This window comes from Rhodamnia argentea, chromosome 3, assembly GCF_020921035.1.
Source record: "Rhodamnia argentea isolate NSW1041297 chromosome 3, ASM2092103v1, whole genome shotgun sequence".
NCBI classification, from domain to species: Eukaryota; Viridiplantae; Streptophyta; class Magnoliopsida; order Myrtales; family Myrtaceae; genus Rhodamnia; species Rhodamnia argentea.
Genome location: NC_063152.1, coordinates 24,904,020 through 24,927,372, shown reverse-complemented (window position 1 = coordinate 24,927,372; position 23,353 = coordinate 24,904,020). Strand labels below are relative to the sequence as shown.

The 23,353-nt window shown below is 38.7% G+C and overlaps 3 protein-coding genes across 3 annotated transcripts in view; all 3 read right to left on the bottom strand.

The window, feature by feature from the left end:
* LOC115754060 (disease resistance protein L6-like) overlaps nucleotides 1-23,353 on the bottom strand; it is a 97,873-nt gene that overhangs the window by 4,513 nt on the left and 70,007 nt on the right. The window lies entirely within an intron of this gene.
* LOC115731729 (TMV resistance protein N-like) lies at nucleotides 623-2,071 on the bottom strand. The gene is made up of 2 exons (XM_048276835.1): nucleotides 1,769-2,071; nucleotides 623-1,675 (listed from the first exon to the last, which is right to left on the bottom strand). Exons 1-2 carry the CDS (start codon nucleotides 1,984-1,986, stop codon nucleotides 1,591-1,593), a joined length of 303 nt encoding a protein of 100 aa, XP_048132792.1. The 5' UTR covers nucleotides 1,987-2,071; the 3' UTR covers nucleotides 623-1,590.
* Nucleotides 4,870-13,219, bottom strand: LOC115754038 (glutathionyl-hydroquinone reductase YqjG-like). The gene is made up of 6 exons (XM_030692944.2): nucleotides 13,131-13,219; nucleotides 11,857-12,081; nucleotides 11,606-11,782; nucleotides 11,274-11,498; nucleotides 9,516-9,644; nucleotides 4,870-5,372 (listed from the first exon to the last, which is right to left on the bottom strand). The coding sequence occupies exons 1-6, from the start codon at nucleotides 13,212-13,214 to the stop codon at nucleotides 5,133-5,135; spliced, it is 1,080 nt and encodes a 359-aa protein (XP_030548804.1). The 5' UTR covers nucleotides 13,215-13,219; the 3' UTR covers nucleotides 4,870-5,132.

Here is a 23,353-nt window from a genome sequence, read left to right as displayed (position 1 = left end):
TTATAATGCAAGACGAACACTTTTTGCAACCCTCTGTTCCTGGACTATTCCTTCACACTCTCAAAGACGACGACTTTTTATCAAAGCTTTTGAACACATTTTTTTTTTGTAGTTACCAAACGCGTTTCTGTTCCCAAAAATCGTAGCCGGGAACAGAAACAGAAAAAAGTGTTTCTGTTCCAAAAGTTGTTCCGGGAACAGAAACATTACCATACGCACCCTGAGTCTCCACTTAAGTCCTTGCTATCCACTTGACGAATGAACTTTTTGTCCACTTGAAGGAACCTTAGATTAGAAAGACTTGCTAAAAATTCTTTTATCAAGGAGTATTGAGATAGTTCATCAAACTCAAGACATATTGCTTCAATGCTTCCAATTCCAGGAACACCACCTCTATTCTGCCAAAATAGAAACAGAAAACGGAAGTCAGAAACGATCATGATTTACCGCATTGATATCCTTCAAGGAGAAAACGATTAATAAACCACATCATTAAGTGCACTGGAAAATGAATCCACTCATAGGAACAAAATCCAAAGCAATTATACTGGTTAATCGCCTTTTAAAGGAATGAAGCTGTACAATTTACCTGTGTTTTCTCCAGAACATCCAATGCCTGCTCATGAGTCCACACCCATTGTTGCTTCTCTGGTTTCATACCAATTCCTTGTTGTATAAAATTTCTTCCAACATCTCTTAACCAATCATGCATCCACAGTTGGTTATCATCTATAATCTTTATCAAAGATCTTTGCTGGAGGATTCCAAGCGACTGATGAGGAAGAAATTTACAGCTTTCCCACATGGGAATCACAACCCTCCTATCATACCCAATGAAAAAACAAGCAATATCAAGAAATATTTTTCTTTGGTTTTCATTTAATGCCTCGATGCTGATCATCAACTTCTTTCCAACATCCTCTTGTGGAGATTCTTCTAGCTCCTTTAATGTGACATCCCACTCCTCTATACTTTTTCCAGATAGAAGAGATCCTATAACCTCAAGAGCCAAAGGAAGACCGCTACAAATATTTACTGCTCTTTCAGAGTGAGAGACGTATTGCTCTAAGGGATAATCTCTTCTAAAAGCATGTTTGCTAAAAAGTTGAAGAGAATGATTAAAATCCATGGCCCTAAGTTCATAAGTCCCATCAACAAGTGCGGGCACTTTAAGAATTCCCTCATCTCTAGTTGTAATGATAATCTTGCTTCCCTTTCCAAACCACTCACGCTTGTGCACGAGCACTTCAAGTTGACTTGCATCATCAGCATCATCAAGCAGAAGAAGCACTGTTTTAGAGCACAACCTTTCCTTGATTGCCTTTTTCCCTTCCATGACATCATTGATGTCAGGCCATTTTCTTTTAAGGATGGTCAATAAGAGTTGAATTTGCAAGCGCGTGATCTCTTTTTTTCTGATGTCACCAAGGAAGCAACAATCAACAAAATTATTAGAAAGTTGATTGTACATTATTTTGGCAAGAGTCGTCTTTCCCATGCCACCCATACCGTGGATTCCAACGATCTTTGTTTCATGGTCGTGTGGGCCTATCATCCTTATGATTTCATCCACATGATTGTCTACTTCAACTAAGCAATTGGATAGTTCCAAGTAGGCAGTTTCAACTCCGTCAAAACATCATTGACGACATCTTTCACGAATTCTCCTTTGCCTCTGATAGAATTGGAGGAAAAAGCATAAAGACATTAGATTTAGCCGAACAAAATAATGCCTCTGGAATAACTAGACCATACACTATAAAATTACCTGTTTGGCATGCTTCGGAGATCCCAACCCTTTAGCGCTCCAACCTCATTGAGAGCAGCCTTCCACTTGTAGATAGTCTCATTATTAAACTGCTTCTTGTTTGCATGAGAAACAATGGCCTCGCCGTAGTGCTCAGTCTGGTTTTTTACCTCAGATGGTGTGACATCATAGAAAATGGGCATGATCTTATGTCTCCTTGTGTTCTTGCACTCCACCATCTTGACCAACTCCCTAAGGCACCATGTACTGTCAGCATATCCTTTCGAAAAGATTGGTATGGAGATCTTTGACTGCTTGATCGCTTGGAGAAGCTGGCCACCAATCTCTTCCCAGTACTGAGCTCTTCATCATCTTTATATACCCGAATTCCAGCGTCAATCATGCTTGTGTAAAGATAATCAGTGATGTCCATATGGGTATCTGGTCCTCTGAAGCTCAAAAATACTTCGTAATCATATCCTGGCGACTTTCCCATTTCCTGATTATCGGAAGAGGCGTTCAACATATTTATTGGTTCTTTGTACCCGTTCTCCTGGAGAGGCTGCAGTTAGTAGAAGGACAGAAAATACTAGCAACCGCTGCCGATGTGAAAGTTCAACTACATAGGTTGCTGCAAATTCCCTGTACAACAAGGATTGGAAAAGCTGTCGAAAACCATACTGATTTGCAGGAGGATGAGGCTAATTTCTACTAGGACAAATGTAGAGGTAAGTTTCCAGTCTTTGTACCGAAACCTCATCCACAAATGCACATGCTCATGCCGAAACCCCACATCCACGACTGATCTTCGTTTACTGCAAATGCTTTCTCCTATAAAGAGAAGTTCGCAACAGTCTTCGTTGATGTCTCCGCCATCTCGGTAAGCCGTTTGGATCTTTCAGAAGCTGCCAAGAAGCTCACTTCGGCCGGCACCAATTGAATATCCACAACAAAATTATGAGTGAAGAGCGAAGCTGTAATTGGTGCCGGCCGAAGTTGTTCACTCTTACTTAATTTGGTATGTATAATGAATTACATATGTCACTTATACACGTATATTATTTGATCCATCAGACGTAAATGAAAGGGTAGAACCAGTCTAATGATTATACGAGTCGCCATGAACTGCCGAAAGTTGTTTCTTGCACTATTGGCGGTTTCTCTTTGGCAATTATATGATGTTCACATAATAAATACATATATACATATATATATATATATATGCGTGTATAATATATATTATTTCGACCAGAAGAAAATGTAATATATATTATATATTCATATGCCCATATGTGAATTAAGTATTCCAGGAACATTCCTGAACTATGAAGCCATCGCCAGTGTTGTCGTGCTCACTTTTTTTTTTTTTTTTGGTCCAAGTTGTCGTGCTCACTTGGACATTGGGATTTTGGAGCAAATTGAGCGCAATCGCATGTCTGTGTGGAAATCCAAGTAATTTCTCAGAAGGTTCTCAATGTGCTGTGATGGTGGGGGGTGGGTGTAAACAAATGTACATGTTTTAATTATTTTTTATGCACTTGCAAAACGAACGGAGAGGAGCAACCAATACTAAGACCCCTCTAGATATTATCATAATGATCTCATATCAGGGTTGAGTCATAATTACTCCATCACCCGTGACACAATTTTCCCAGGTTGGGTTGGAAGCCGCAAAAACGGCACTCCAAGATCGCCATGACTAGAATCTAGAACATAATAATGGAAATAAAGGATTTGTGCACATAATTTGAAAGTCGTCGCTTTTAATGCGGAACAACGACGATCCAAGATTCAAGTGCTTCTCGTCTATTGCCATTTGTATCACCAACTCAATGAAACCGCCTCTTACAAATCGCGTACTATAATTATTCCTTATGTTAGGTTATTGTGCATTAGGGTTAGAGGAGAGACTTGAGCATTATTTTTAGGATTTTTTTAGCAATAGACCCTTTCATCACAGACTGAGCTTAATTCGGTGCGCACTAGTCAGCTCTATTTTAAACTAATTAAGAATATATATATATATATATATATCTTATTATTTTATAAGACTGACTCTAGAAAACGGGATTACAATTTCAATTGATGTAATCCACATCAAAAAAACTCTTACATTGGAAGCTCTTTATCACTATCCCATGACAACGTTAGCTGCCAGAAAGCATCTCCGCACGAGATACGTTGTAGTTAAGTAACGGGATACATGCTACTCAAAGATTCGCTCACGACATAAATTGATCTTGGCAAAAAACTTCTAACCCCTTTCCAATTAGGGCAAACACCATTTTTGTTCCCTGATTGAACCTATGGGCAGTATGAATATGCCAGACATCATTGCGCTCAAATTTGTTTGTTGCCCAGATAAAAAAAAAAAAATAGCTTGGAGTAAATTTATCACAGGTGTACCAGTTTGAGATTTTTCATAGTATTAACCCTATAGAAAACTATCTTTGAAGAAGAGAAGAAAGTATTGCCTCTAAAGGTATACATGTAATTTTTTCCATGACCTTGTGTGCCCTAAACTCCTACTATACATTAGGGCAATCTCTTTGGTAATTGTAAGTTGACACTTGATATGAGTACAAATATTAAAGAAATGGCCTATTGCGACAACTTAATTTTTTCCTTTATTTATTCTAAAGAGGTTTCGCCTTTTTCCCTTACTTTTTCTCTTCTACATTAAACGCTCCTAACAATGTATTATCTCACTGATGAACTGTAGGAATTCCGCACTATAACCATGTTGATTTTTTGCTATTTAATTTATTACTTCAATAGAGATCAGGGGTCCATCCCCAGCAGCCTCAATTTCTCATCAAAGTAACAAAAAGTTTGGCTAATAAAAGAGAGGTAGAGCCCAGTGTTAAACGATTCAACCACCCAACTGGGTGATTGCGAAAAACCGGACAATGCTGTTTGAACCATCTGGTCCGGGTTTGAAAACATTGACTTGGATCAAATGGATGTCATGGAGGTCAACTGATGCTGCAAGTAACTGTTAGGCATGAACTCTTTGGCAAAAACTATTAATGATGCTGTTTATGCAAATTGCTGTAGAGGTTTTTACCGACTACTTAGCTAGGAAACAGTACAGACCAAAAGAAGAATACAAAACAATCAAGAGGGGTCCTCTATACCACTTAGATCTAGTAACACAGGATGGATGCATCTCCCAATGAGTACATGAGGGAAGAACAGGCATTTGTGTACATGAAGTTAGGAATGACACAGAAACCGGCAGAGAAGCAGGAAAAAAGCTTTCCAAGCGCAATCCAGTTACATATATATAGGGAATCTAGGATAACTGGGGCTACACTTATCTCTTGTTTGTTTCTTCACATCACATGGAACAGAACGTCGAAAGCTTGAACTTCCTTTGATGTTATCATTTGGATAGAGCGAACCTTCCTCTGTCATGAGAAGAAGAATAATCAATGTTGGGGCCAATAGGGATAGTACCCAATGGATCCATCGAAGGGTGGCTTCTGTAATAGTTGAGCTTGATGTGATCCATGTTGATGGTGCAACTCATGCCTGAGATTTGAAAGATGTCCTTTGTGTAGTTGAACAAATTCGGATACTCACGTATAAGTCTTTTGTTACACTTGAAAAGAACTGCATAGACCTGCTGCCACAACAAAAGTTCAAACTCCAAGAAACACGTGTGATGAATGAGTGAATCAGAATAACACAAGAGATTCATGTGATAGATCATCTTTCTCATGACGTGGGCTTCGCTCCAACTTTTCAATAACATGCAGCGTCACAAAAAAAGCAGTATGTCCATACTAGTGTAATGTGAGGGATTGAGAGGATGCACATTAGAGTTCCTTTTCTGCACAATGAATGTATCTCATGAACGTTTTTCTGAAAATAAACAAATGCAAGAGACCTTGACTAGTGGATACCTGCTAGACCCACTTAAATATATATGTGTGTGTGATTAAAATTTTCCTCTAACTGAATTGTTTAACAATAGGTATGCTCCTAACACGGCCATTATTCAGAATACAGGTATCACACGAGCATGTAAAAGCATACGCTCAAGCCAAACAGTATGACAAGCTTACCCTCAAATATGGTGCAGAACTGGTATTATGATTCTGTATAGAGTTAACAACTCCAACTAATAAAGCGGAGCCCAGACAGTGTTTGCCTAAACATTCCATGGTTGGTATAAACCATTGGCAGAGCATTTGACCATTGGCAATAATCAAAGAAGTAAAATCTCTAGGGAGTATAGATATTCATAGATTTTTGAGATTTCCGTCACACTGCAGATGGAACAAGTACTACGATTGCACTATTGCAGCGAAAAGATTATAGTCCAATAACCTATTCTCTCATCACCCACTTCTTTCATTCTCTTCTGGAATAGAGAACACCTCTTGTACCATCAAAGATAAATACATACATGGTTAAATTTCTGGTAATAGTGAACAATTCATTTGTATATAGATGTCTATGAACATTTAGAATGGTCATTTTAGCATTGACCTTGTAAATGGCTTTTCATGCACTTGCTGCTCCATGGCATTACCTTACTGAGAGAGCTCACTTGCAAAATGAGGTCCGGTCAGAATGGCCAATTACAACGAGAGTTCTTAGATTTCTTTTCTTTTCTTTCTCATAGTTGTATGAAAGACCTGTCTGAACCCTTCCTCAATTGTTTTTGGACTGCCCTATCCTTGGAGACTACAGGATCCCTACTCTTTATAACTAGTACAAACCGTTAATCCTAAGACAAATTTAGACAGAACATGCACAAATCTTTAAAACTCTGTTTCGTCCTAATCCTCAAACTGTATAGTTGATACATCTGTACCAAAGTATATTTCTCCTTCCATGGATGTCCTTACGATGGCCACTAAAATAACAGCAGAACTACAGAAAAAGGGATCATTAATAGCTTGCACCATTGAAAAGAGGAAGATGAATTAGTGACTTAATCCTCAAACTGTATAGTTGATACATCTGTACCAAAGTATATTTCTCCTTCCATGGAAGTCCTTACGATGGCCACTAAAATAACAGCAGAACTACAGAAAAAGGGATCATTAATAGCTTGCACCATTGAAAAGAGGAAGATGAATTAGTGACTTATTGATTGTTAAATATTTCCGGAAGAGATCAATTTATGATTTCGATGCTGCAAAATAATGAAAAGTATACGGGGTCAATACCACGAAAAGTCCCAAACTGGCACACTTGAGACAAATTTACCCCAAAGTAATTTTTTGACCATCAAAAACCCCAAATTGGAACATCCGTGATAAATTTACACGAAACTAATTTTTATAACCACAAAATACCCAAACTGGTACACATGTGATAAATTTAACCCCCCTTTAATTCCGTTAAAATTGGTTAACACCACGAAAAAACCCCAAATGAGTACACAGCTATGACAAATAGAAGGAAAATAACACCAAACGGGTACATTCGTCAATTGCCATGAGTCACAACTCAGCAATTTGATGGTAAACTTCAACGGAAACTAACGGAGGGTAAATTTGTCACGTATATACCAGTTTGAGGTTTTTGTTGGTTAAAAAATTAGTTTGTGGTAAGTTTATCATAGGTGTTCTAGTTTTGGGGTTCGTGGTATTAACCCAAACATATCAAATGTAATTTCGAGTCGGTTATTGAATCATTGTCAAATGGCAAAAGGAGTGTTAACCAACACATTCAATGGGGAAATCATTGCAAGTCACCTTGGAAGTTTGACTCCAGCTTACCAGGTTGATTCCTGATTCCCATACATGCAAAACCATTTCGCATAAGATAGGTTAAACTAGTAAGTTCTTACCTAGCTCTCATAGTATATAAAACCCAGAGTCTCATTTTTCTAAGAAGAATGATGTTTCCAATTAACTTGTTATCTTGACAATGCCTAAAAAGAGATAGATGAGGAACTTCATCCTTTCGTTTTTTACGTTTAAGCGGGCATCTCCTTCTTTCCATGTCTTCTCTTCACTGTAGAACAAACATCTTTTAGCAAAATTAATAGCATTATTGCATTTAAAGTTTACGAGTGGGGCCAATATTTGTGATTCAAGCATTTATCCACAGCAGAGATGCCCAGATAACTCAAATTTCTCACCCTTTAAAAGAAAAATCAAAGCAGTATCTACTTTTAAAAGACCACAAACAAGTTAAAGGTTCTACTCTGGAAGCAAGAGCCTAAATCCAAGGCCAACTCTGTTTCCAACAACTGGGTTTTATGTCAAAAAACTTGCAAACTTATACCTTGAAGGTTAGTGCAAGCCTTTTAAATGAAACTACCCATTCAAACTAAGCTCACCCCCTGATGAAACGGTTGATGTGTGCTGTGACTGGTTAGTCCAGCAGAAGTAAAGAAAGAACAGCCTCCTAGAAATTGCTTTCTAGACAGCACATCATATGTTTGAGGTCATCGAAAATCTGATGTAGAAAAGAGTAACCGTTGTTATGCACAATTAGCTATTTATTGATTTTTTAAATGAAAACCTATCTTTTTCAGGAAAATGGAAAAAAAATAAACAATGCCCTTATCTTTATCAGGAAGAGAAAAGGACAAAGACACAATTTAATCTAAATGATAAGTAATGCAAGTAGCTGCACCTTTTTTGGTGGTGAAATCTATCAATAACTTTTCTTCTTTAGGCAGAAATCGATTTTAAGACTTCTATGTCTGTTCGTCAGGTTTCTCTCCAACATCTTCTCCGCCCAATAATATTTTTTCAATGTTAGGTCAGAGTTTACCATACAATGTCGTCTTTGAAAAAGCCTTAAATCACCATAAAAACCTTCCATGGAGGGCTATCTAGGGGGTGCCCCAAATTTCTTAAACCCCATAGAAACGCAGCTGGTGGCCAGCCTATTTTCCCTAGTCAGATAGATCGATACACACATACCTAATATTTGATCCTCCCCCCTCTGTGATAACACATATAATATATACGTAAGTATATGGGGAGAGAGAGAGAGAGAGAGAGAGAGGAAGATGGATAGACTATTAGTGGTAAGATCGATTCCATTCCTTCCTCATTCCAGTATTAGTAAGAGTGGTCCAGTTTACAGCTACAATAGAGGAAAAGGCGCTTGTCTCCATGGCATGAAAGATCAACTCACGCATACTTCAACAGCAAAAGGAAATAAAATTGAGCCCGTCTTATAGATGATAGAATTATCACAGAGAGAAAGCTCATAGCTCTCACAGACATCACAAATTGGGTACCTCAAGAGACATGGCTAAACACCTATACTTTTCCAGTGACTTTTGCATATGCATTTATTTCATTGACTGTAAGCCACGTAGTCAAAATCCTTGTGTCAACTTGACCAACAGAAAAGGAAACAAATTTTTAGGTAAGGAAACTGTACTGCTCTAAATAGAAAGGTTTCGTCCGAGTGTCTAACATGACCAGTGATTTCCACAAGTGTACTTACTTGTCACAGTAGAACCATATAGTCCAAAGCATCATGTCAACTTGACCAACAGAAACAGCAACAAGTTCCCAGGTGAGGAAACTGTTCTGCTTGACTTAGAAAGGTTTCGTCTGAGTGTCTAGCAAGACCAAATCTCAGACAGAAGTCAATTTTTCCTTTAATTTCATCTTGTGTCTCAATATACCGTCAAGAGTAAGCAATTCTCTTTGTCAATAGGAGATCTAAGTGTTTCCCAAACCAAACCAAACGATTCATGGGTGCATCCTAAAGTTCTGATATTTATGGTTCAATGCTGAAAGCAAGTATTGTATTAGTAAACCGCAAAAAAAGAGTGTACCTCATCAAATCTTATAAGTGTGACGAACAACCGTATATCCGTCTCGGTTAGTATATTTCCACAAATATAGCGCTGCTTGCTAAGTATTTGTTCGCATTTGTCCAGAGCTTTGTATAACTTCTCCACAGCCTGCAAGAATGGAATGTAATCAATTAGATCCTTTTTCTTTTCTTGTTTTATTAATACAAAAAAGTAAACCTTCGCAAAGAGCGCACCAAGGAGGTGCAGCCATTTATTGGTTAGAAAATGAAATTACAAGGAAAAGATCCAAAAAGTCCAAGAAAGACATTGGATCAAGTTTAGAGACGGTAAGACCCCAGTAAGGACCCAAGGTATCCAATTTTGGTTAGTTAGAATCAATTTTCCATCAGAACGAATTATTTGTGGAGGTCTATTAACCTTGTAAAGAAAGCAGAAAAATTACCTTCACTAAAAATCTGGCGGATTCTCAGATGTTATTTCTTTTGCAATGATTAGTATGCTTGGTTTTTCCTTGGAACTTTTGGTTTACTGGTCAAGCTACCCAAGGCATTTTCAATGTTCAAGAGGTGTTAAAATCCCTCTCTCGCATGAGATCGTTTATAGGTTACCACCCTTGGTGCACTCTATCAATTATTTCCTTATCATGTAAAGGAATCTTATCATCCATGCCGTCTCCCAAAGAGAGAGGTTCATCTTCAGTAAGGTTGACTTCAAGTCCCAAATATGCCTCTAAGAAGAGAAAAACTGATCTATACAACGAATCCACAATGTCTCAGGTGCATAGGATCATTTTGTTGTCAGCAAAAGTACATAATCATTGGAACATGAGATAGTTGGGTATATTAACCCTTTCAGAAACCAATCTTTGCAGCCTATCTGGAGGGGCATGGCATTTTGCTTAAGAAGTCCACCACTGGAGTGAAAAGTACGGGGCAAAGGGGGTCGCTTTGTTTGGGTCCCAGAAAAATTGAGCAAACCATCTGCAGGGAGGTTCAAACCATTATCCGATGCAGCGTTTAATACCAGAACCTTATTTTCCAGTTAAATGAAGGAAGAACTCCAAGGAAACCCAGTCAATTAGAGCATCTTCCTCATACCATTTCTTGCTGTTCATAAATGTCAGGTGTGACCAGGTTGCGGATAGCCGAACATTTTTTCTGTTTTTTTGGGGTTGCTGGTGTTTGAATGGGTACCAACCCAACAATCGAGGAGACACTAAAACATCTAAAGAAAAACTAATACTGGCTGCCCCTAAAAATTTCAAAGAATGAAGCCACCCACTCTTTAGAACAAATAGGGTAGTATCAACAGTCCAGAGAATTTGTCCGTATGAACGATCCAAAACAAAGGAAAACATCTGATATGGATTATTTCCCTCCACTTGAGGAGAAATTATCTTTTTCACATAGAGTAGATGCAGTCTCGATTTACGAAAATATACTTTTACAGATGCATGCAGGAATCAACACGAATCAGATTATTATTATTATTTTTTTACAACATCAATTAGCTGCCAGAGAATTACCTTCAGCAAGTTGCTTTTCACCTCATTCACTTCCACATTATCACTCTGTCATAGGACACATTAGACATTCCTATATCTGTTATCGGAAGAAGAGGGGAAGCATATGTTCACCATGTCATTTGCTAGCCTATATGTTGTCTACGTCAAACAAAAGGGATGCTCTACCACTGGAATGAGAGTTACATAAAAGCAAACAAGTGGCAACTTTTGCATATAACACTAGTGACAATTCACAGTAGTGAAGATTGTACCTCTTCGTAAGGCTCCTGCTGTTTGGCGAACCCACATTTATAAACTCCATTGTTTATATAGTCGTATATCCATCCATTAGCTTCGTCTATTTGGGCTCGCAAGTGAGGAGGATAAAGGTCAAGAGCGGCATTCTCCGCTAAACCATTGAACTCAGAATTAAACATGCGAATGATCTCTGAGCTCTCGTTGTTAACGATTGTCTTCAGATTCTTATCCCACAGAACCTATCGTAATGCGCAACACATATGTTGTGAGCACTGGCAACTTGCAAGTTAAGACACATGGACCAGCAATGGAAATAGAATAACCCCTTCACAGAAATGTCACGTACAGGAACTGAATATTTTCCAGAATAGACCGTACTTGCAATCTCATAAAGTTCTCTCACACTTCCAGCTCCATTTATTGGGTCCGGTTCTGCTCCAGGTTCTTCAGTGTTGGAAGTAGGGAAGACCCATCCAATATGCGGGTCACCATCTTTTGTTCTCTCCCACTTCGCTTTGACTACCTGCATGAAATGAATAACTTAAAGCTGATCGAATACCATTAGCATGAGCTAACTAAAAACACTATGCCCATTACTGTATGGCCAATGATCTTGTCAAGTCCTTTAATCTTCAAGTACGCAAGGCACCTGCATGCCCAGGGACAAGCAAATGACACATAAAGATGGTATCTTCCGGATTCGGCAGGGAAAGGAGAACTTGGATCCTGAGAAATAAAATTATGGAATGCGGAAGGCGTCCTAACAAAAGCACCGGATTCAGAGACCTCGTCGATTGAGGAACGAGCCATTCTTACTGTGAGCTGAGGAACAAAGGAGAACATTAATTAACAATAAAGTCAAGGCATTGTCATGCAATGCCATCATGATCAGATTCAAACAGCAGATCAAGCGTGCACCAAAGGAAAAGATCAGTCAAAATTTTATCAGCGAAGGAACTAACAGGAGGGTATGGAAGCCTCGCATTGTTTGAGCTGAACCATATTGAAGTAAAGCAAAAGAAATGCGTTAGAGAGGGAAATCGAAGACACAACATGAGCTGGATGACACCTACAGGTCCCAGCCTACAGAAGGAAATATAACAAGCAAAGACCCCGTGATTCATGCAGTAAAACAACTACTTTACAGGGAGTAACAGGATCGGTAACACGGTCCTTGGTGAGAACAAAACCGACCTAGGATACTTAGATAATCATCATATCCTAAACATACTGATGAGGATTTATCTACTAAGGGCCACATGCAGAGCATTGCCATCCACAACCAAAATTCAACAGAAGGAAAACAGGAACTTGTCCGATAGAAATACTGAACATTGCCACACAGCAAAACGGTGATTAAATCTGGAAAAGGGTCCAAGAATTACTAAAGAAAGCCATTTTAGCAAGGAGGATCCATCCCATCAAACAAGGGTTCACAAATTGCCAAAGAATCATCATGTCTGGAGGGTTCCAAGTCAAAAATCCGAACCCAAGACTATCACCCAACTTTGCAATGTTCTTCTTTTTTTTTTTTTTTATTTCAAGAGACATAAGTGCTTCAAATGTGAAAGGGAAAAGAAGCAGAAACTCTCAGTAACCAAATCTTTATCTAGAAACTGCGTAACCCAGGAAGACTGGAAAAGAACAACGATCATTGCTCATCAATCGCTATACGCTACCAGCAAAACTCATGAACTTTCCAGAAGAGGCACATTAACTTGTATATCAGCCCAAAGAACGACAAATACTCATGATGAACCGACAGCCGAAACGATTGTCGCAGACTTCAAGTGAGAGCGGTACTGGAAATACAAAGAAGTTGAAGAGAGGGAGACACAGAGAGAGAGAGAGAGAGAGAGAGAGATGAGAACCTTATTAGGCGACGGGGAGAGTGCGAAACATCTCTGCTGGTGAGAGGGAGCTGGAGAGAACAAGAAAGGTCTGGGAAGGGACATTCTTACTCTGTCGGGACTTCGGCGAACTTCCAATTTAGCCCCACAAAACTTTCTTCATGTTAAGTTTGCGAATAGAGGCACCGGAGACGGAATTTCTTGACTATTATTACAAAATGTTCAAACTGATCTTTTGCTTTTGCTTTTCCTTTTGCCTTTTGAAAAAAAATAAGAGCCCGAATGTCTGCATTTTATTAATCAAAGATCTAAAATAGATTTTATTTCGAATAATCATCTAAAGTGGCCAAATCATCTCAAATAATGAAGTAGCCAAATCGTTTTAGATAAAGCTTTTTTGAAGAGCAAAGTTGAGCATTTTGCAATAATTTCGGGGATCTCTATTGCCTTCATCCCTTCTACTTCCGGTGGCAATGAAAACGGATTTGAATCCGTGGTAACATACATGTCACTGTTGATCTCTGTTCTCCCATTTGTCAAAATATAACTACAAGGAGGAGAGAGAGAGAGAGTTGAACTTCACCTGTGCTGGGATGCTGCTCGGTGGCGACGCAAGCCCATTCAAGTCAAATCAGATCTCTTATCAATTCTCTTCAAGGGCGCGGATCACTTTGGGCTTATCGGACCAGCCTTCGGATGGCCCACTATAGCTAAGGCCCTCGATAAATGTGTATTTTAAAATCTTTAAGAAGAAAAGCTTTATTTTATTTGGGTTAATGTTACGAAACCTCGAATTGATACAATAAATTTACTTGAAACTAAATTTTTTATCATAAAAATTTTGAATTCATATATTTATGATAAATTTTATTTTAAATTATTTTTTTATCATAAAAAATTCAAATCGATACACTTAGGTCAAATAGATTGTCAAAAATTTTAAACAGATACACTCGCCATTTAACTTATCAATTTGATGATATAATTTAATGAAAATTAATTAAAAGTTGTTATAAATATATTAATCATAGGTGGATGCTTCACCTTTTCCTCTTCCAATATATGTTACAAATACATTAATATACATTGATGTACATTGATATGGATTGATGTTGTACCTTTCACATTCCATGAGCGTTTTTCTTCTCCCAATGTAATATACCCTCTAGCCTATAAATAGAGGCTTTTGTAAACTTGTTGAGGCAATGAAAAAGAGTTAACATTTGCTCCACACTTCTCTCTTATCTCTTCTCTCATATTTCAAGTTGGTTTTATGTTTCTGAGTTGATTCCAAAGATCGCCGTTTACTTTTACAACACGTTATCAGCACGAATCGGTTAGAATCTTGGATATCACTCGAGGTAACACATCTTTACCTCTTCATTATCTAACATCTCTACATTTTCTTTTTAAGTATGTCAAACATTACCAAGAGAGAGTTTGCAACGTTAGATATTACTGGAAGTACTTATCTAACATGGGTTTTTGATGTCAAGATACACTTAACATCATTAGATTTTAGTCGATCTATTCTCCCAGAATCTAATTATACCCCGGCCCGGAAGGCTAAGGCTCTTATCTTCATTCGCCACCATTTACATGAAGATTTAAAGGCCTAGTATCCGACCGAGGAGGACCCTGCAATTCTATGGCAATCCCTGAAGGATCGCTTTGATCATCAACAAGAAGTGGTCCTTCCTCATGCCAGGTTTCAATGGATCAATTTACGCTTTCGGGACTTTAAGTCCGTAGCGTAATATAATTCTGCTATTCATCGAATTGTATCACAATTAAGACTCTGTGGCCGACAGATCACGTAGATTGAAATGTTGAAAAAAACATTATCTACATTCCATGCCAATAATCTTGTACTCTAGCAGTAGTATAGGGCAAAGAATTATTCAAAACATTCGAAATTAATTTCTGCACTACTTGTAGCAGAAAAGCACAACCAGTTGTTGATGCAAAATCATAATTCCCATCTTACTGGATCTGCACCTATGCCCGAAGCACATGTCGCACGCCATAAAAACAAGAGTCGTTGGCATTGGAAAGGCAAAGGGCGTAACTTGAAAAATCAACCTTATAAGAGCCGAGATAGAGGTTCACAAGGACCTAAACGTGGTCCACAAAGAAAAGAAGGTCCAGAAGTACCTAACCGGATCGGTGCCAATATTTGTCATAGATGTGGTTCTACTGGCCATTGGTCTCGCACTTGTCGCACCCCAAAGCACCTGGTTGACCTCTATCAAAGGGAGCAAGGTGAGAGAAAAAGGGAAGTCAATGTTGCAACCAAGCCCTTTATGGAGGATAAAGAATCATCTCTTGACAATACATCTTTTGATATTGATCATTTTTTGGATTTAGATTAAGCAATATATATAAGTTTATGTTTATTCACATGTATTCTCTTAGTTTTTGAATAATATTCATGTTTAATATTATAATTTCATTTCTTATTCTTTTATGTTAGTCATCAATGATGCTGAGCAATTATCTCGAGGAGAACAATGGTATTCTTTGTCTTGTAGACAGTGGTACTACATATACTATCCTCCAAGAGAGGAAGTTCTTTGAGGCATTAAAAAAATGCGAATGGAATATTACCACTATTTCAGGTGATAGTAACATAATTACAGGCTTCGGAAGAGCTCGTGTAATATTACCAATGGGCAGAGAAATTTTTATTAATGATGCTTTATTTTGCCCACGGTCTAAAAGGAACCTACTCAGCTTTAAAGATATTCGTTCCAATGGGTTTCACATTGAAACCGAGACCGAAGGTGGTAAAGAATACTTGTATCTAACTCATATGAGTGGATACAAAAAACAAATTATGGAAAAGTTACCATCATTCTCCTCCGGGTTATATTATACTTACATAAATGTAAGTAATAAACATGTTGCGATGAACCTGAAGTTCACAAACCCACAAGGTTTTCAATTATGGCATGACCGTTTGGGTCACCCAGGGTCGAATATGATGCGCCGAATATTAACACATTCAGTTGGACATGCATTAACAAATCGTGGGCTCCTTTCACCTACTCATTATGTATGTGATTCGTGCGCCAAGGGTAAATTAATTATATGGCCGTCTCATACTAAAGTAAGGGTGGAGTCTCCTATATTTTTGCATAGAATTCAAGGAGATATCCGTGGGCCTATCCACCCCGCATGTGGACCTTTCGGGTACTTCATAGTCCCGATTGATGCTTCAACACGATGGACATACGTTGACACGTTGTCAACACGTAATATGGCTTTCGCAAAATTACTCACTCAGCTAATTAAATTACGTGCACAATTCCCCGATTACTCAATCCAGAAGATCCGGTTAGATAATGTTGGTGAATTTACGTCTAAAGCCTTTGATGACTATTGTATGGCTATTGGGATAGACGTGGAGTATCCTGTGCCACATACTCATACATAGAACGGCTTAGCAGAATCTTTAATCAAACGCCCGAGAATGATTGCTAGACCGTTGCTGTTGAGGGCTAAATTACCCTTTAGTTTTTGGGGACATGCGATATTGCACGCTGCATCATTGATTAGAATTCGACCCACTTGCATATCATGAATACTCCCGATTCAACTTGTACGTGGATGTGAACCCGATGTTTCCCATCTCGCGAATATTTGGTTGTGCCGTATATGTTCCTATACCACCTCCACAAACGTTCCAAAATGGGGCCTCAACGTCGACTTGGTATTTATGTGGGATATGAACCTTCATCTATTATAAAATACTTGGAGCCCCGGACGGACGACTTGTTTACTGCCTTGTTCGCTGATTGTATATTTGATGAGGCACATTTTCCGGCATTAGGGGGAGAAAGCCTGAAGCTTAAAGAATGCCGTGAAATTTTCCGGAAGGAAGATCAATTGAATTACCTTGATCCACGTACAAGCATGACCGAACTTGAAGTTCAGAAGATTATTGACTTACAACATTTAGCAAGTAAACCGCCGGATGCATTTACCGATCACAAAGGGGTGATTAAGTTCCATATTCCTGCAGAAAAAGCACCACCTAGAGTGGAGATCCCCTTGGGACCAAAAATGTCCGATGAGCCTAGTCAACGCCGGAAGCGTGGACGACCCACGAGGGCTAAAGACATAAATCCGCGAAAAAAGAAAAAACATTCGAATCACCCAATGCGCCTCCCCGCAGAGGAAAGCAATCCCAAGTGAAATTAGTGCAGCTGCCCCAAATAACAATTCCGGGAATACGGAGCGGCCAAATTTTATTGATTTGGGAAATGATGAGGATTTGGTTGATGTTAATATAGAGGTTGCAATAAATTATATGAACACGGGAGTGAGATATGATAGAATTATAACCGTCGTCGACGACTCATTTGCCTCCTCAATAGCGTTGACTATCTCAAAAGATAATCTGGATCTAGAACCAAAATCCATTCTTGAATGCCGGAAGCGTTCAAATTGGAATACATGGAAGGAGGCAATTAAGGCGAAACTAGATTCGCTTAATAAACGTTGTGTTTTTGGACTCGTTGTCCGAACACCCAAAGATGTTATCCCCGTTGGATATAAATGGATGTTTGTAAGAAAATACAATGAAAAGAATGAGGTGGTAAGATATAAAGCGAGACTAGTTGCCCAAGGATTTTCGCAGAGACCCGGTATAGACTTTGATGTCACTTATTCTCCCGTAATGGATAATATTACGTTCCGTTATTTGATCGGCATGGCGATAAGTATGAATCTAGATATGTACTTAATGGATGTTGTGACTGCATATTTATAAGGGTCACTTGACACCGATATATATATGAAAGTCCCTGAAGGATTTTCAATTTCCCGGATGGGAAAGAATGAAAATCGCAACATGTACAGTATCAAATTGGAAAGATCATTATATGGTCTTAAACAATCGGGTCGTATGTGGTACAATCGGTTAAGTGATTACCTCCTGAAGCTGGGATATGTAAATAATGTGGTATATCCTTGTGTGTTCATAAAAAGGTTATCAAATGGCTTTGCCATCATATCCATATATGTGGATGACCCGAATATAATTGGAACCCCAAAAGAGTTTTAAGAAGCTCGTTCTTGCCTAAAGAAGGAATTTGAAATGAAAGACTTGGGTCAAACCAAGTATTGTCTTGGCCTGCAGATCGAGCACCTCTCGGAAGAAGTTTTATTGCACCGCTCTAATTATACAAAAAGGATATTGGAGACATTTTACATGGATAAATCTCATTCTCTCAAGACACCAATGGTGGTATGTTCACTTAAAGTGGACAAAGACCCATTTAGGCCTAAAGAGGAAAACGAGGATAGGTTGGGACCTGAAGTTCCTTACCTTAGCGCCATAGGAGCATCATTATATCTTGCAAATTGCACCGGACACGATATTGCATTTGCAGTAAATGTTCTAGCTAGACACAGTGCCAATCCAACCCGAAGACATTGGAATGACGTTAAACATATTCTACGTTACCTTCAAGGAACCGTTGATCTTGATTTATTTTACCAAAGAAACAAAGATTTAATATTGGTGGGATATTCGGATGCTGGCTATATGTCCGATCCTCATAATCCCAAGCCACAGACCGGTTATGTGTTCCTCTGTGGAGGTACGACGGTTTCATGGAAGTCAATAAAACAAAGTGTAGTTGCTACTTCCTCAAATCATTCTGAGATTATTGCATTATTTGAAACCGCTAAAGAATGTGTTTGGTTAAGAACTTTGATACACCACATTCAAAATTCATGTGGCTTATCCTCGGTTCATAATGCCCCCACTATACTTTTTGAGGATAATGCGGCTTGCATTGCACAAGTGCATGATAGATTTGTCAAAAGTGATAGAACTAAACATATTTCACCTAAGTTATTTTATCCACATGAGCTTCAAGAAAAAGGTGAAATAGATATTCATCAAATTCGCTCTAGTGACAATCTTGTAGATTTGTTCACTAAATCCCTACCTACTTCCACATTTGAAAAACTTGTATATGGAATAGGGATGCGTCGACTTAGGCGACTACTTCAATCGGGGAGAGCGAATTAACCATCCTCGAAGGATGGAACCCATAAGGTTTATGGCCGTACTCTTTTTCCCTTTGTAAGTTTTTTTTTTCCATAGGGTTTTTACTTGCCAAAGGTTTTTAATGAGGCAGCCTACGTGCAATGACTATTAAAATAAGGGGGAGTATTATACACACTGTACTCTTTTTCCCTTCGCCGAGTTTTTTTTTGTCCCATTGGGTTTTTCTTGGCAAGGTTTTTAATGAGGCAGTTCAAACAGTGTACAATAAAAAGGTGAACATCCAAGGGGGAGTGTTATAAATATATTAATCATAGGTGGATGCTTCATCTTTTCCTCTTCCAATATATGTTACAAATACATTGATATACATTGATGTACATTGATATGGATTGATGTTGCACCTTTCACATTCCATGAACGGTTTTTCTTCTCCCAATGTAATATACCCTCTAGCCTATAAATAGAGGCTTTTGTAAACTTGTTGAGGCAATGAAAAAGAGTTAACATTTGCTCCCCACTTCTCTCTTATCTCTTCTCTCATATTTCAAGTTGGTTTTATGTTTCTGAGTTGATTCCAAAGATCGCCATTTACTTTTACAACAAAAGTTAATTTATCACCGGCATACTAATTTATAATTTTCTATTTGTGATAAATGTATTAATTTAATGTTTTTGGTGATATTAATGATTCTACTTATACGGAGAGACTTGTTTCGAGAGAGAATGGAGGTGGAGGCTTGGGCCCTTGGCCCCCCGCAACCTACCAATTTTGCACGGAGAGGAGAAAAACAGACAAAATACGCTTTTTGGTTGCTCTCCCCTCTCTCCCGACCCTTCAATTTCAGAAAATATTTTGCCCGAAGATTAGTTTTTTTAGTCGAAAAAATTAGCTTTCATTAATTCAAATATAATTTAAATAACAAAATAGATGGACCTCTGAACCGAAAAGGTCCCACAATGTTTGGAAATCTTATAGAGCCAATTACAAAGTAAAAACTTAAAGCATCGGGCTTTAGCAGCCCAATCCACAACACCGCCAATTTCTCTTTAGCATAATGCACTACTCGATGTCTTTAAAACGATCTCCGAGTGTGATTATTGTGCATCTTTCTATTCGTAGCTGAATCGATTGACCGAAGCAACGTAGTGAATTGGAGTCATCGCCGAAGATTGCACCTGCGAAGATGAATTAAACTCGGTAGCGTCATCCTCTCTCTCCGTCTCGATAAATCCGTCGTAGGAGCAAAGCGATTGTTCGACGAGTTGTGCAAGAGAAAAGCAAATTGGTGTTCACCATCTTTAATGGATTGACGCTCACACTAGCACGCACGGAGGACGCTAGCGGGGGGAGGACTCGCCGCGTTTCTTTCATTGTAAGAGGGACGGAACCTATAGATGCATAACCCATTTTTTACCCTTATTTTATATAACTAAATTTTATATGAGTTGTTAGCTTTTAAAGGGCTAAAAAAAAATAAGTCCCGAAAATTAAAGTTAAATATGATGAGTCAAAAATGGATAACATGTAAAACCCACATAGAACCCATTTTTTATCCATTAAAAATTAAGTCATTGTTACACTTAGGTTGGGTCACGAGCCACCGACCACCGCCACCTAACGCCGCTTGCCCCGACCCATTGCTCATCGCCAACAGCCCACCAACAATTGTCGCTCGTTGCCACCCCTTGCTGACCCCCTGCCGCCCTCCGCCAACCACCCACCAACCAATGAAATTAAGTGCACAATCAAGGAATCATGACATTGATAAATCGCATCATAAAACCCTAACGAAGTCCTAAGGACTTAGAGAAATGTGGTTCGGGTTTAATTTCAAATGTGCTTATGATTTTTCTAAAAAAGAATAAAATCTATGAAATCTAGGGAATCTAGGCCAAAATTTATGAAAATGAGGTCAAACTAGCCTAATCTAAGCTTTTTCTATTTTTAGAGATTTTTAATTTTTTGTGATTTTTTGAATTTTTTATTTTTTGAATTTTTTATTTTTATTTTATTATTATTATTTTTAAATGAGATCTCGTTATTCTGTTTTAGGTTGAGGGAAAAGTGACAAGAGAACCGAAAGGGGAAAGTGAGAGATATGTGACTTCATTCTACTTTGTGATTCTAAAAAATGATCCTTTTTTTCAAAACCAATTTTTTTTTTTGTTCTTGTTTTTGCTCTAAAACTGTTTCTAGGAGCAGAATCAGAATCATTTACGTTACTAAACAGGATTCTCATCTTTTTTTTTTATTCTGGGAAACAAAATCAAAGAATTAGAATGGTTGTCATATAGGTCATAAGTGATCATTTTTTGCCGGAATTAGCAATTAAGTGATCGTTTTTTTCCGATTTGGCACCTAAGGGATCAAAAAAACTATTGGCACCAAAATGAGCACCCTACACAAATATTGACACTCCGGTGTCCTTTTGCCTGTGTTTATCGATACGTATATAATTTCTATTTCCTTCCGGTTCACAGAGCTTTGCCCATCAACCGTGATATACGGCAATAGAAGACGCGCGTTAACTTGTATATCAGCTCAAAGACAGACAAACACCGATGACCCGCAAGGAGCTGGAGGGGAGCAAGCATGGCCCGGGAAGGAGGTACCTCACTGTTTTTGGGTCGGAGACGAACGGTCCGGCGTCTCGCTCTGTTTCGTGCTTTCGAGCTCTTGACTTTGCAGTGCTTTGGCCAATTCCAATTTTAGCCTAAAAATTTTCACCATTTTTCCGGGAACGGAGGCACCGGGAGGCGGAGGCGCTGAATTATCGAAAAATATTCAAATTTGATCCTTCCCGTTATTTTTGTGCAATTAGGTTGTAAGTTTGAGATCCCTTTGTCTTTTCCACTCTACTATTATAACTACAAAAGCACCAACAAGATGCTAAACCGTCTCAAGCAATCTTTCCTTCTCATCTCCGGCAATACCACTCACTCCTTTTTCGGTTGTCTTCCACCTCCGATCACATAATTGTTGTAGGTTTCAAATCATCGTACATTCTACCCGGACGCTGTTCACTAACTTGTCTTCCATGTTACTGTTGTCATCGTGTTAGAGATTATTGTTATTTTGGAGACATGGCTTATAATTCATACCAATTCATAATGTGTGTGCCTGTGTGGGGCACATCATGAAAAGAATAATGATAAATAATCACTTAATCTAAAATCCAAGTAAAACTTCAGTAGCCAATTACATTCTTGTGGTGACATGGATCAGTTCTATGAAAATAAGATCCGATGTTGAGTCCCCGGTTCCAGGAATCCAAACTTTGAGATTCTTGAACCTTGATCGATCGAGAACCCGTTGCATATTTGAATAGTTCACAATGTGAAGTATCTCCAACGATTCTGGACCACCTCGAATCTCGACGACTTAGGACAACCATTTAAATGGATTTTCTTGAGCTTATTCAAGTTAGTCGATCGGGCAACTTCGCTAATGATGGAAGTTCCCCGAGCTCTAATGTTCTCGGGTTCTCTAAACCTTCGAGGCCTCGAATCTCCGTTAGCTCATCACAACCAATAACGACCAAATCGATAACCCTTTCAAATCCGAAAGATCACTCGTTTTCATTCTTCTCGCAAAGCTTGATACCTAAGTATGACAAATTTGTCGGAAGCTTAGGTAGGCATTGCAAGTTACGGCCTTTGGAGCTTGAGTTTCTTCAGTTGAGAAAGGAGAATGAAATCGGAAGATAGGATGTTGATATTAGGAGAAGACAACTTCAAGAACTCGAGCATGCGTAGTGTTCCAATCCACCAAGCACTTGGAGCCGCTTCAAGTGTAGAAGGACCATCGAGATTAAACCACAAAGTCAACCTCAAATTTCTCAAATTTAACAGGTTCGAGAAGTTCGGCAAAGACTCCATCGAGGTTGTTTTACAACATAGATTGATCGACTTTCGGAAGCCGAGGCACCTCTCGAAATTCTAGGGCTACCCAATACCGGAATTTTCAGAAATGGGAGATTCCCAAAATTACTGGGAATTTCTGCAAATGTACCCCATGCCTCTAGCTCTTCAAGCTTCTCCAACTTCCCAATGGCTCTAGGTAGTCTTCTCAAGGGGCATCTCATCTTTAGAACTTTCAAATTCTTCATGTTCCCAATTACATCAGGTAACTCCTCCATATTCGAGCTTGATATATTCAACCGAATTAGTGAATTGAAATTTTCGATCGACTTAGGCAGTTGAGTCAAGTGGCTATCCACTA

Coding starts and splice junctions, on each gene's coding strand:
- LOC115731729 (XM_048276835.1), bottom strand. CDS start 1,986: ATGGTGGAGTGCAAGAACACAAGGAGACATAAGATCATGCCCATTTTC. Junction 1,676..1,768: donor CTCCGAAGCATGCCAAACAG/GTAATTTTATAG, acceptor CAATTCTATCAG/AGGCAAAGGAGAATTCGTGA.
- LOC115754038 (XM_030692944.2), bottom strand. CDS start 13,214: ATGTCCCTTCCCAGACCTTTCTTGTTCTCTCCAGCTCCCTCTCACCAG. Junction 11,783..11,856: donor ACAAGATCATTGGCCATACA/GTAATGGGCATA, acceptor CATTTCATGCAG/GTAGTCAAAGCGAAGTGGGA. Junction 11,499..11,605: donor CTGGAAAATATTCAGTTCCT/GTACGTGACATT, acceptor GCATTACGATAG/GTTCTGTGGGATAAGAATCT.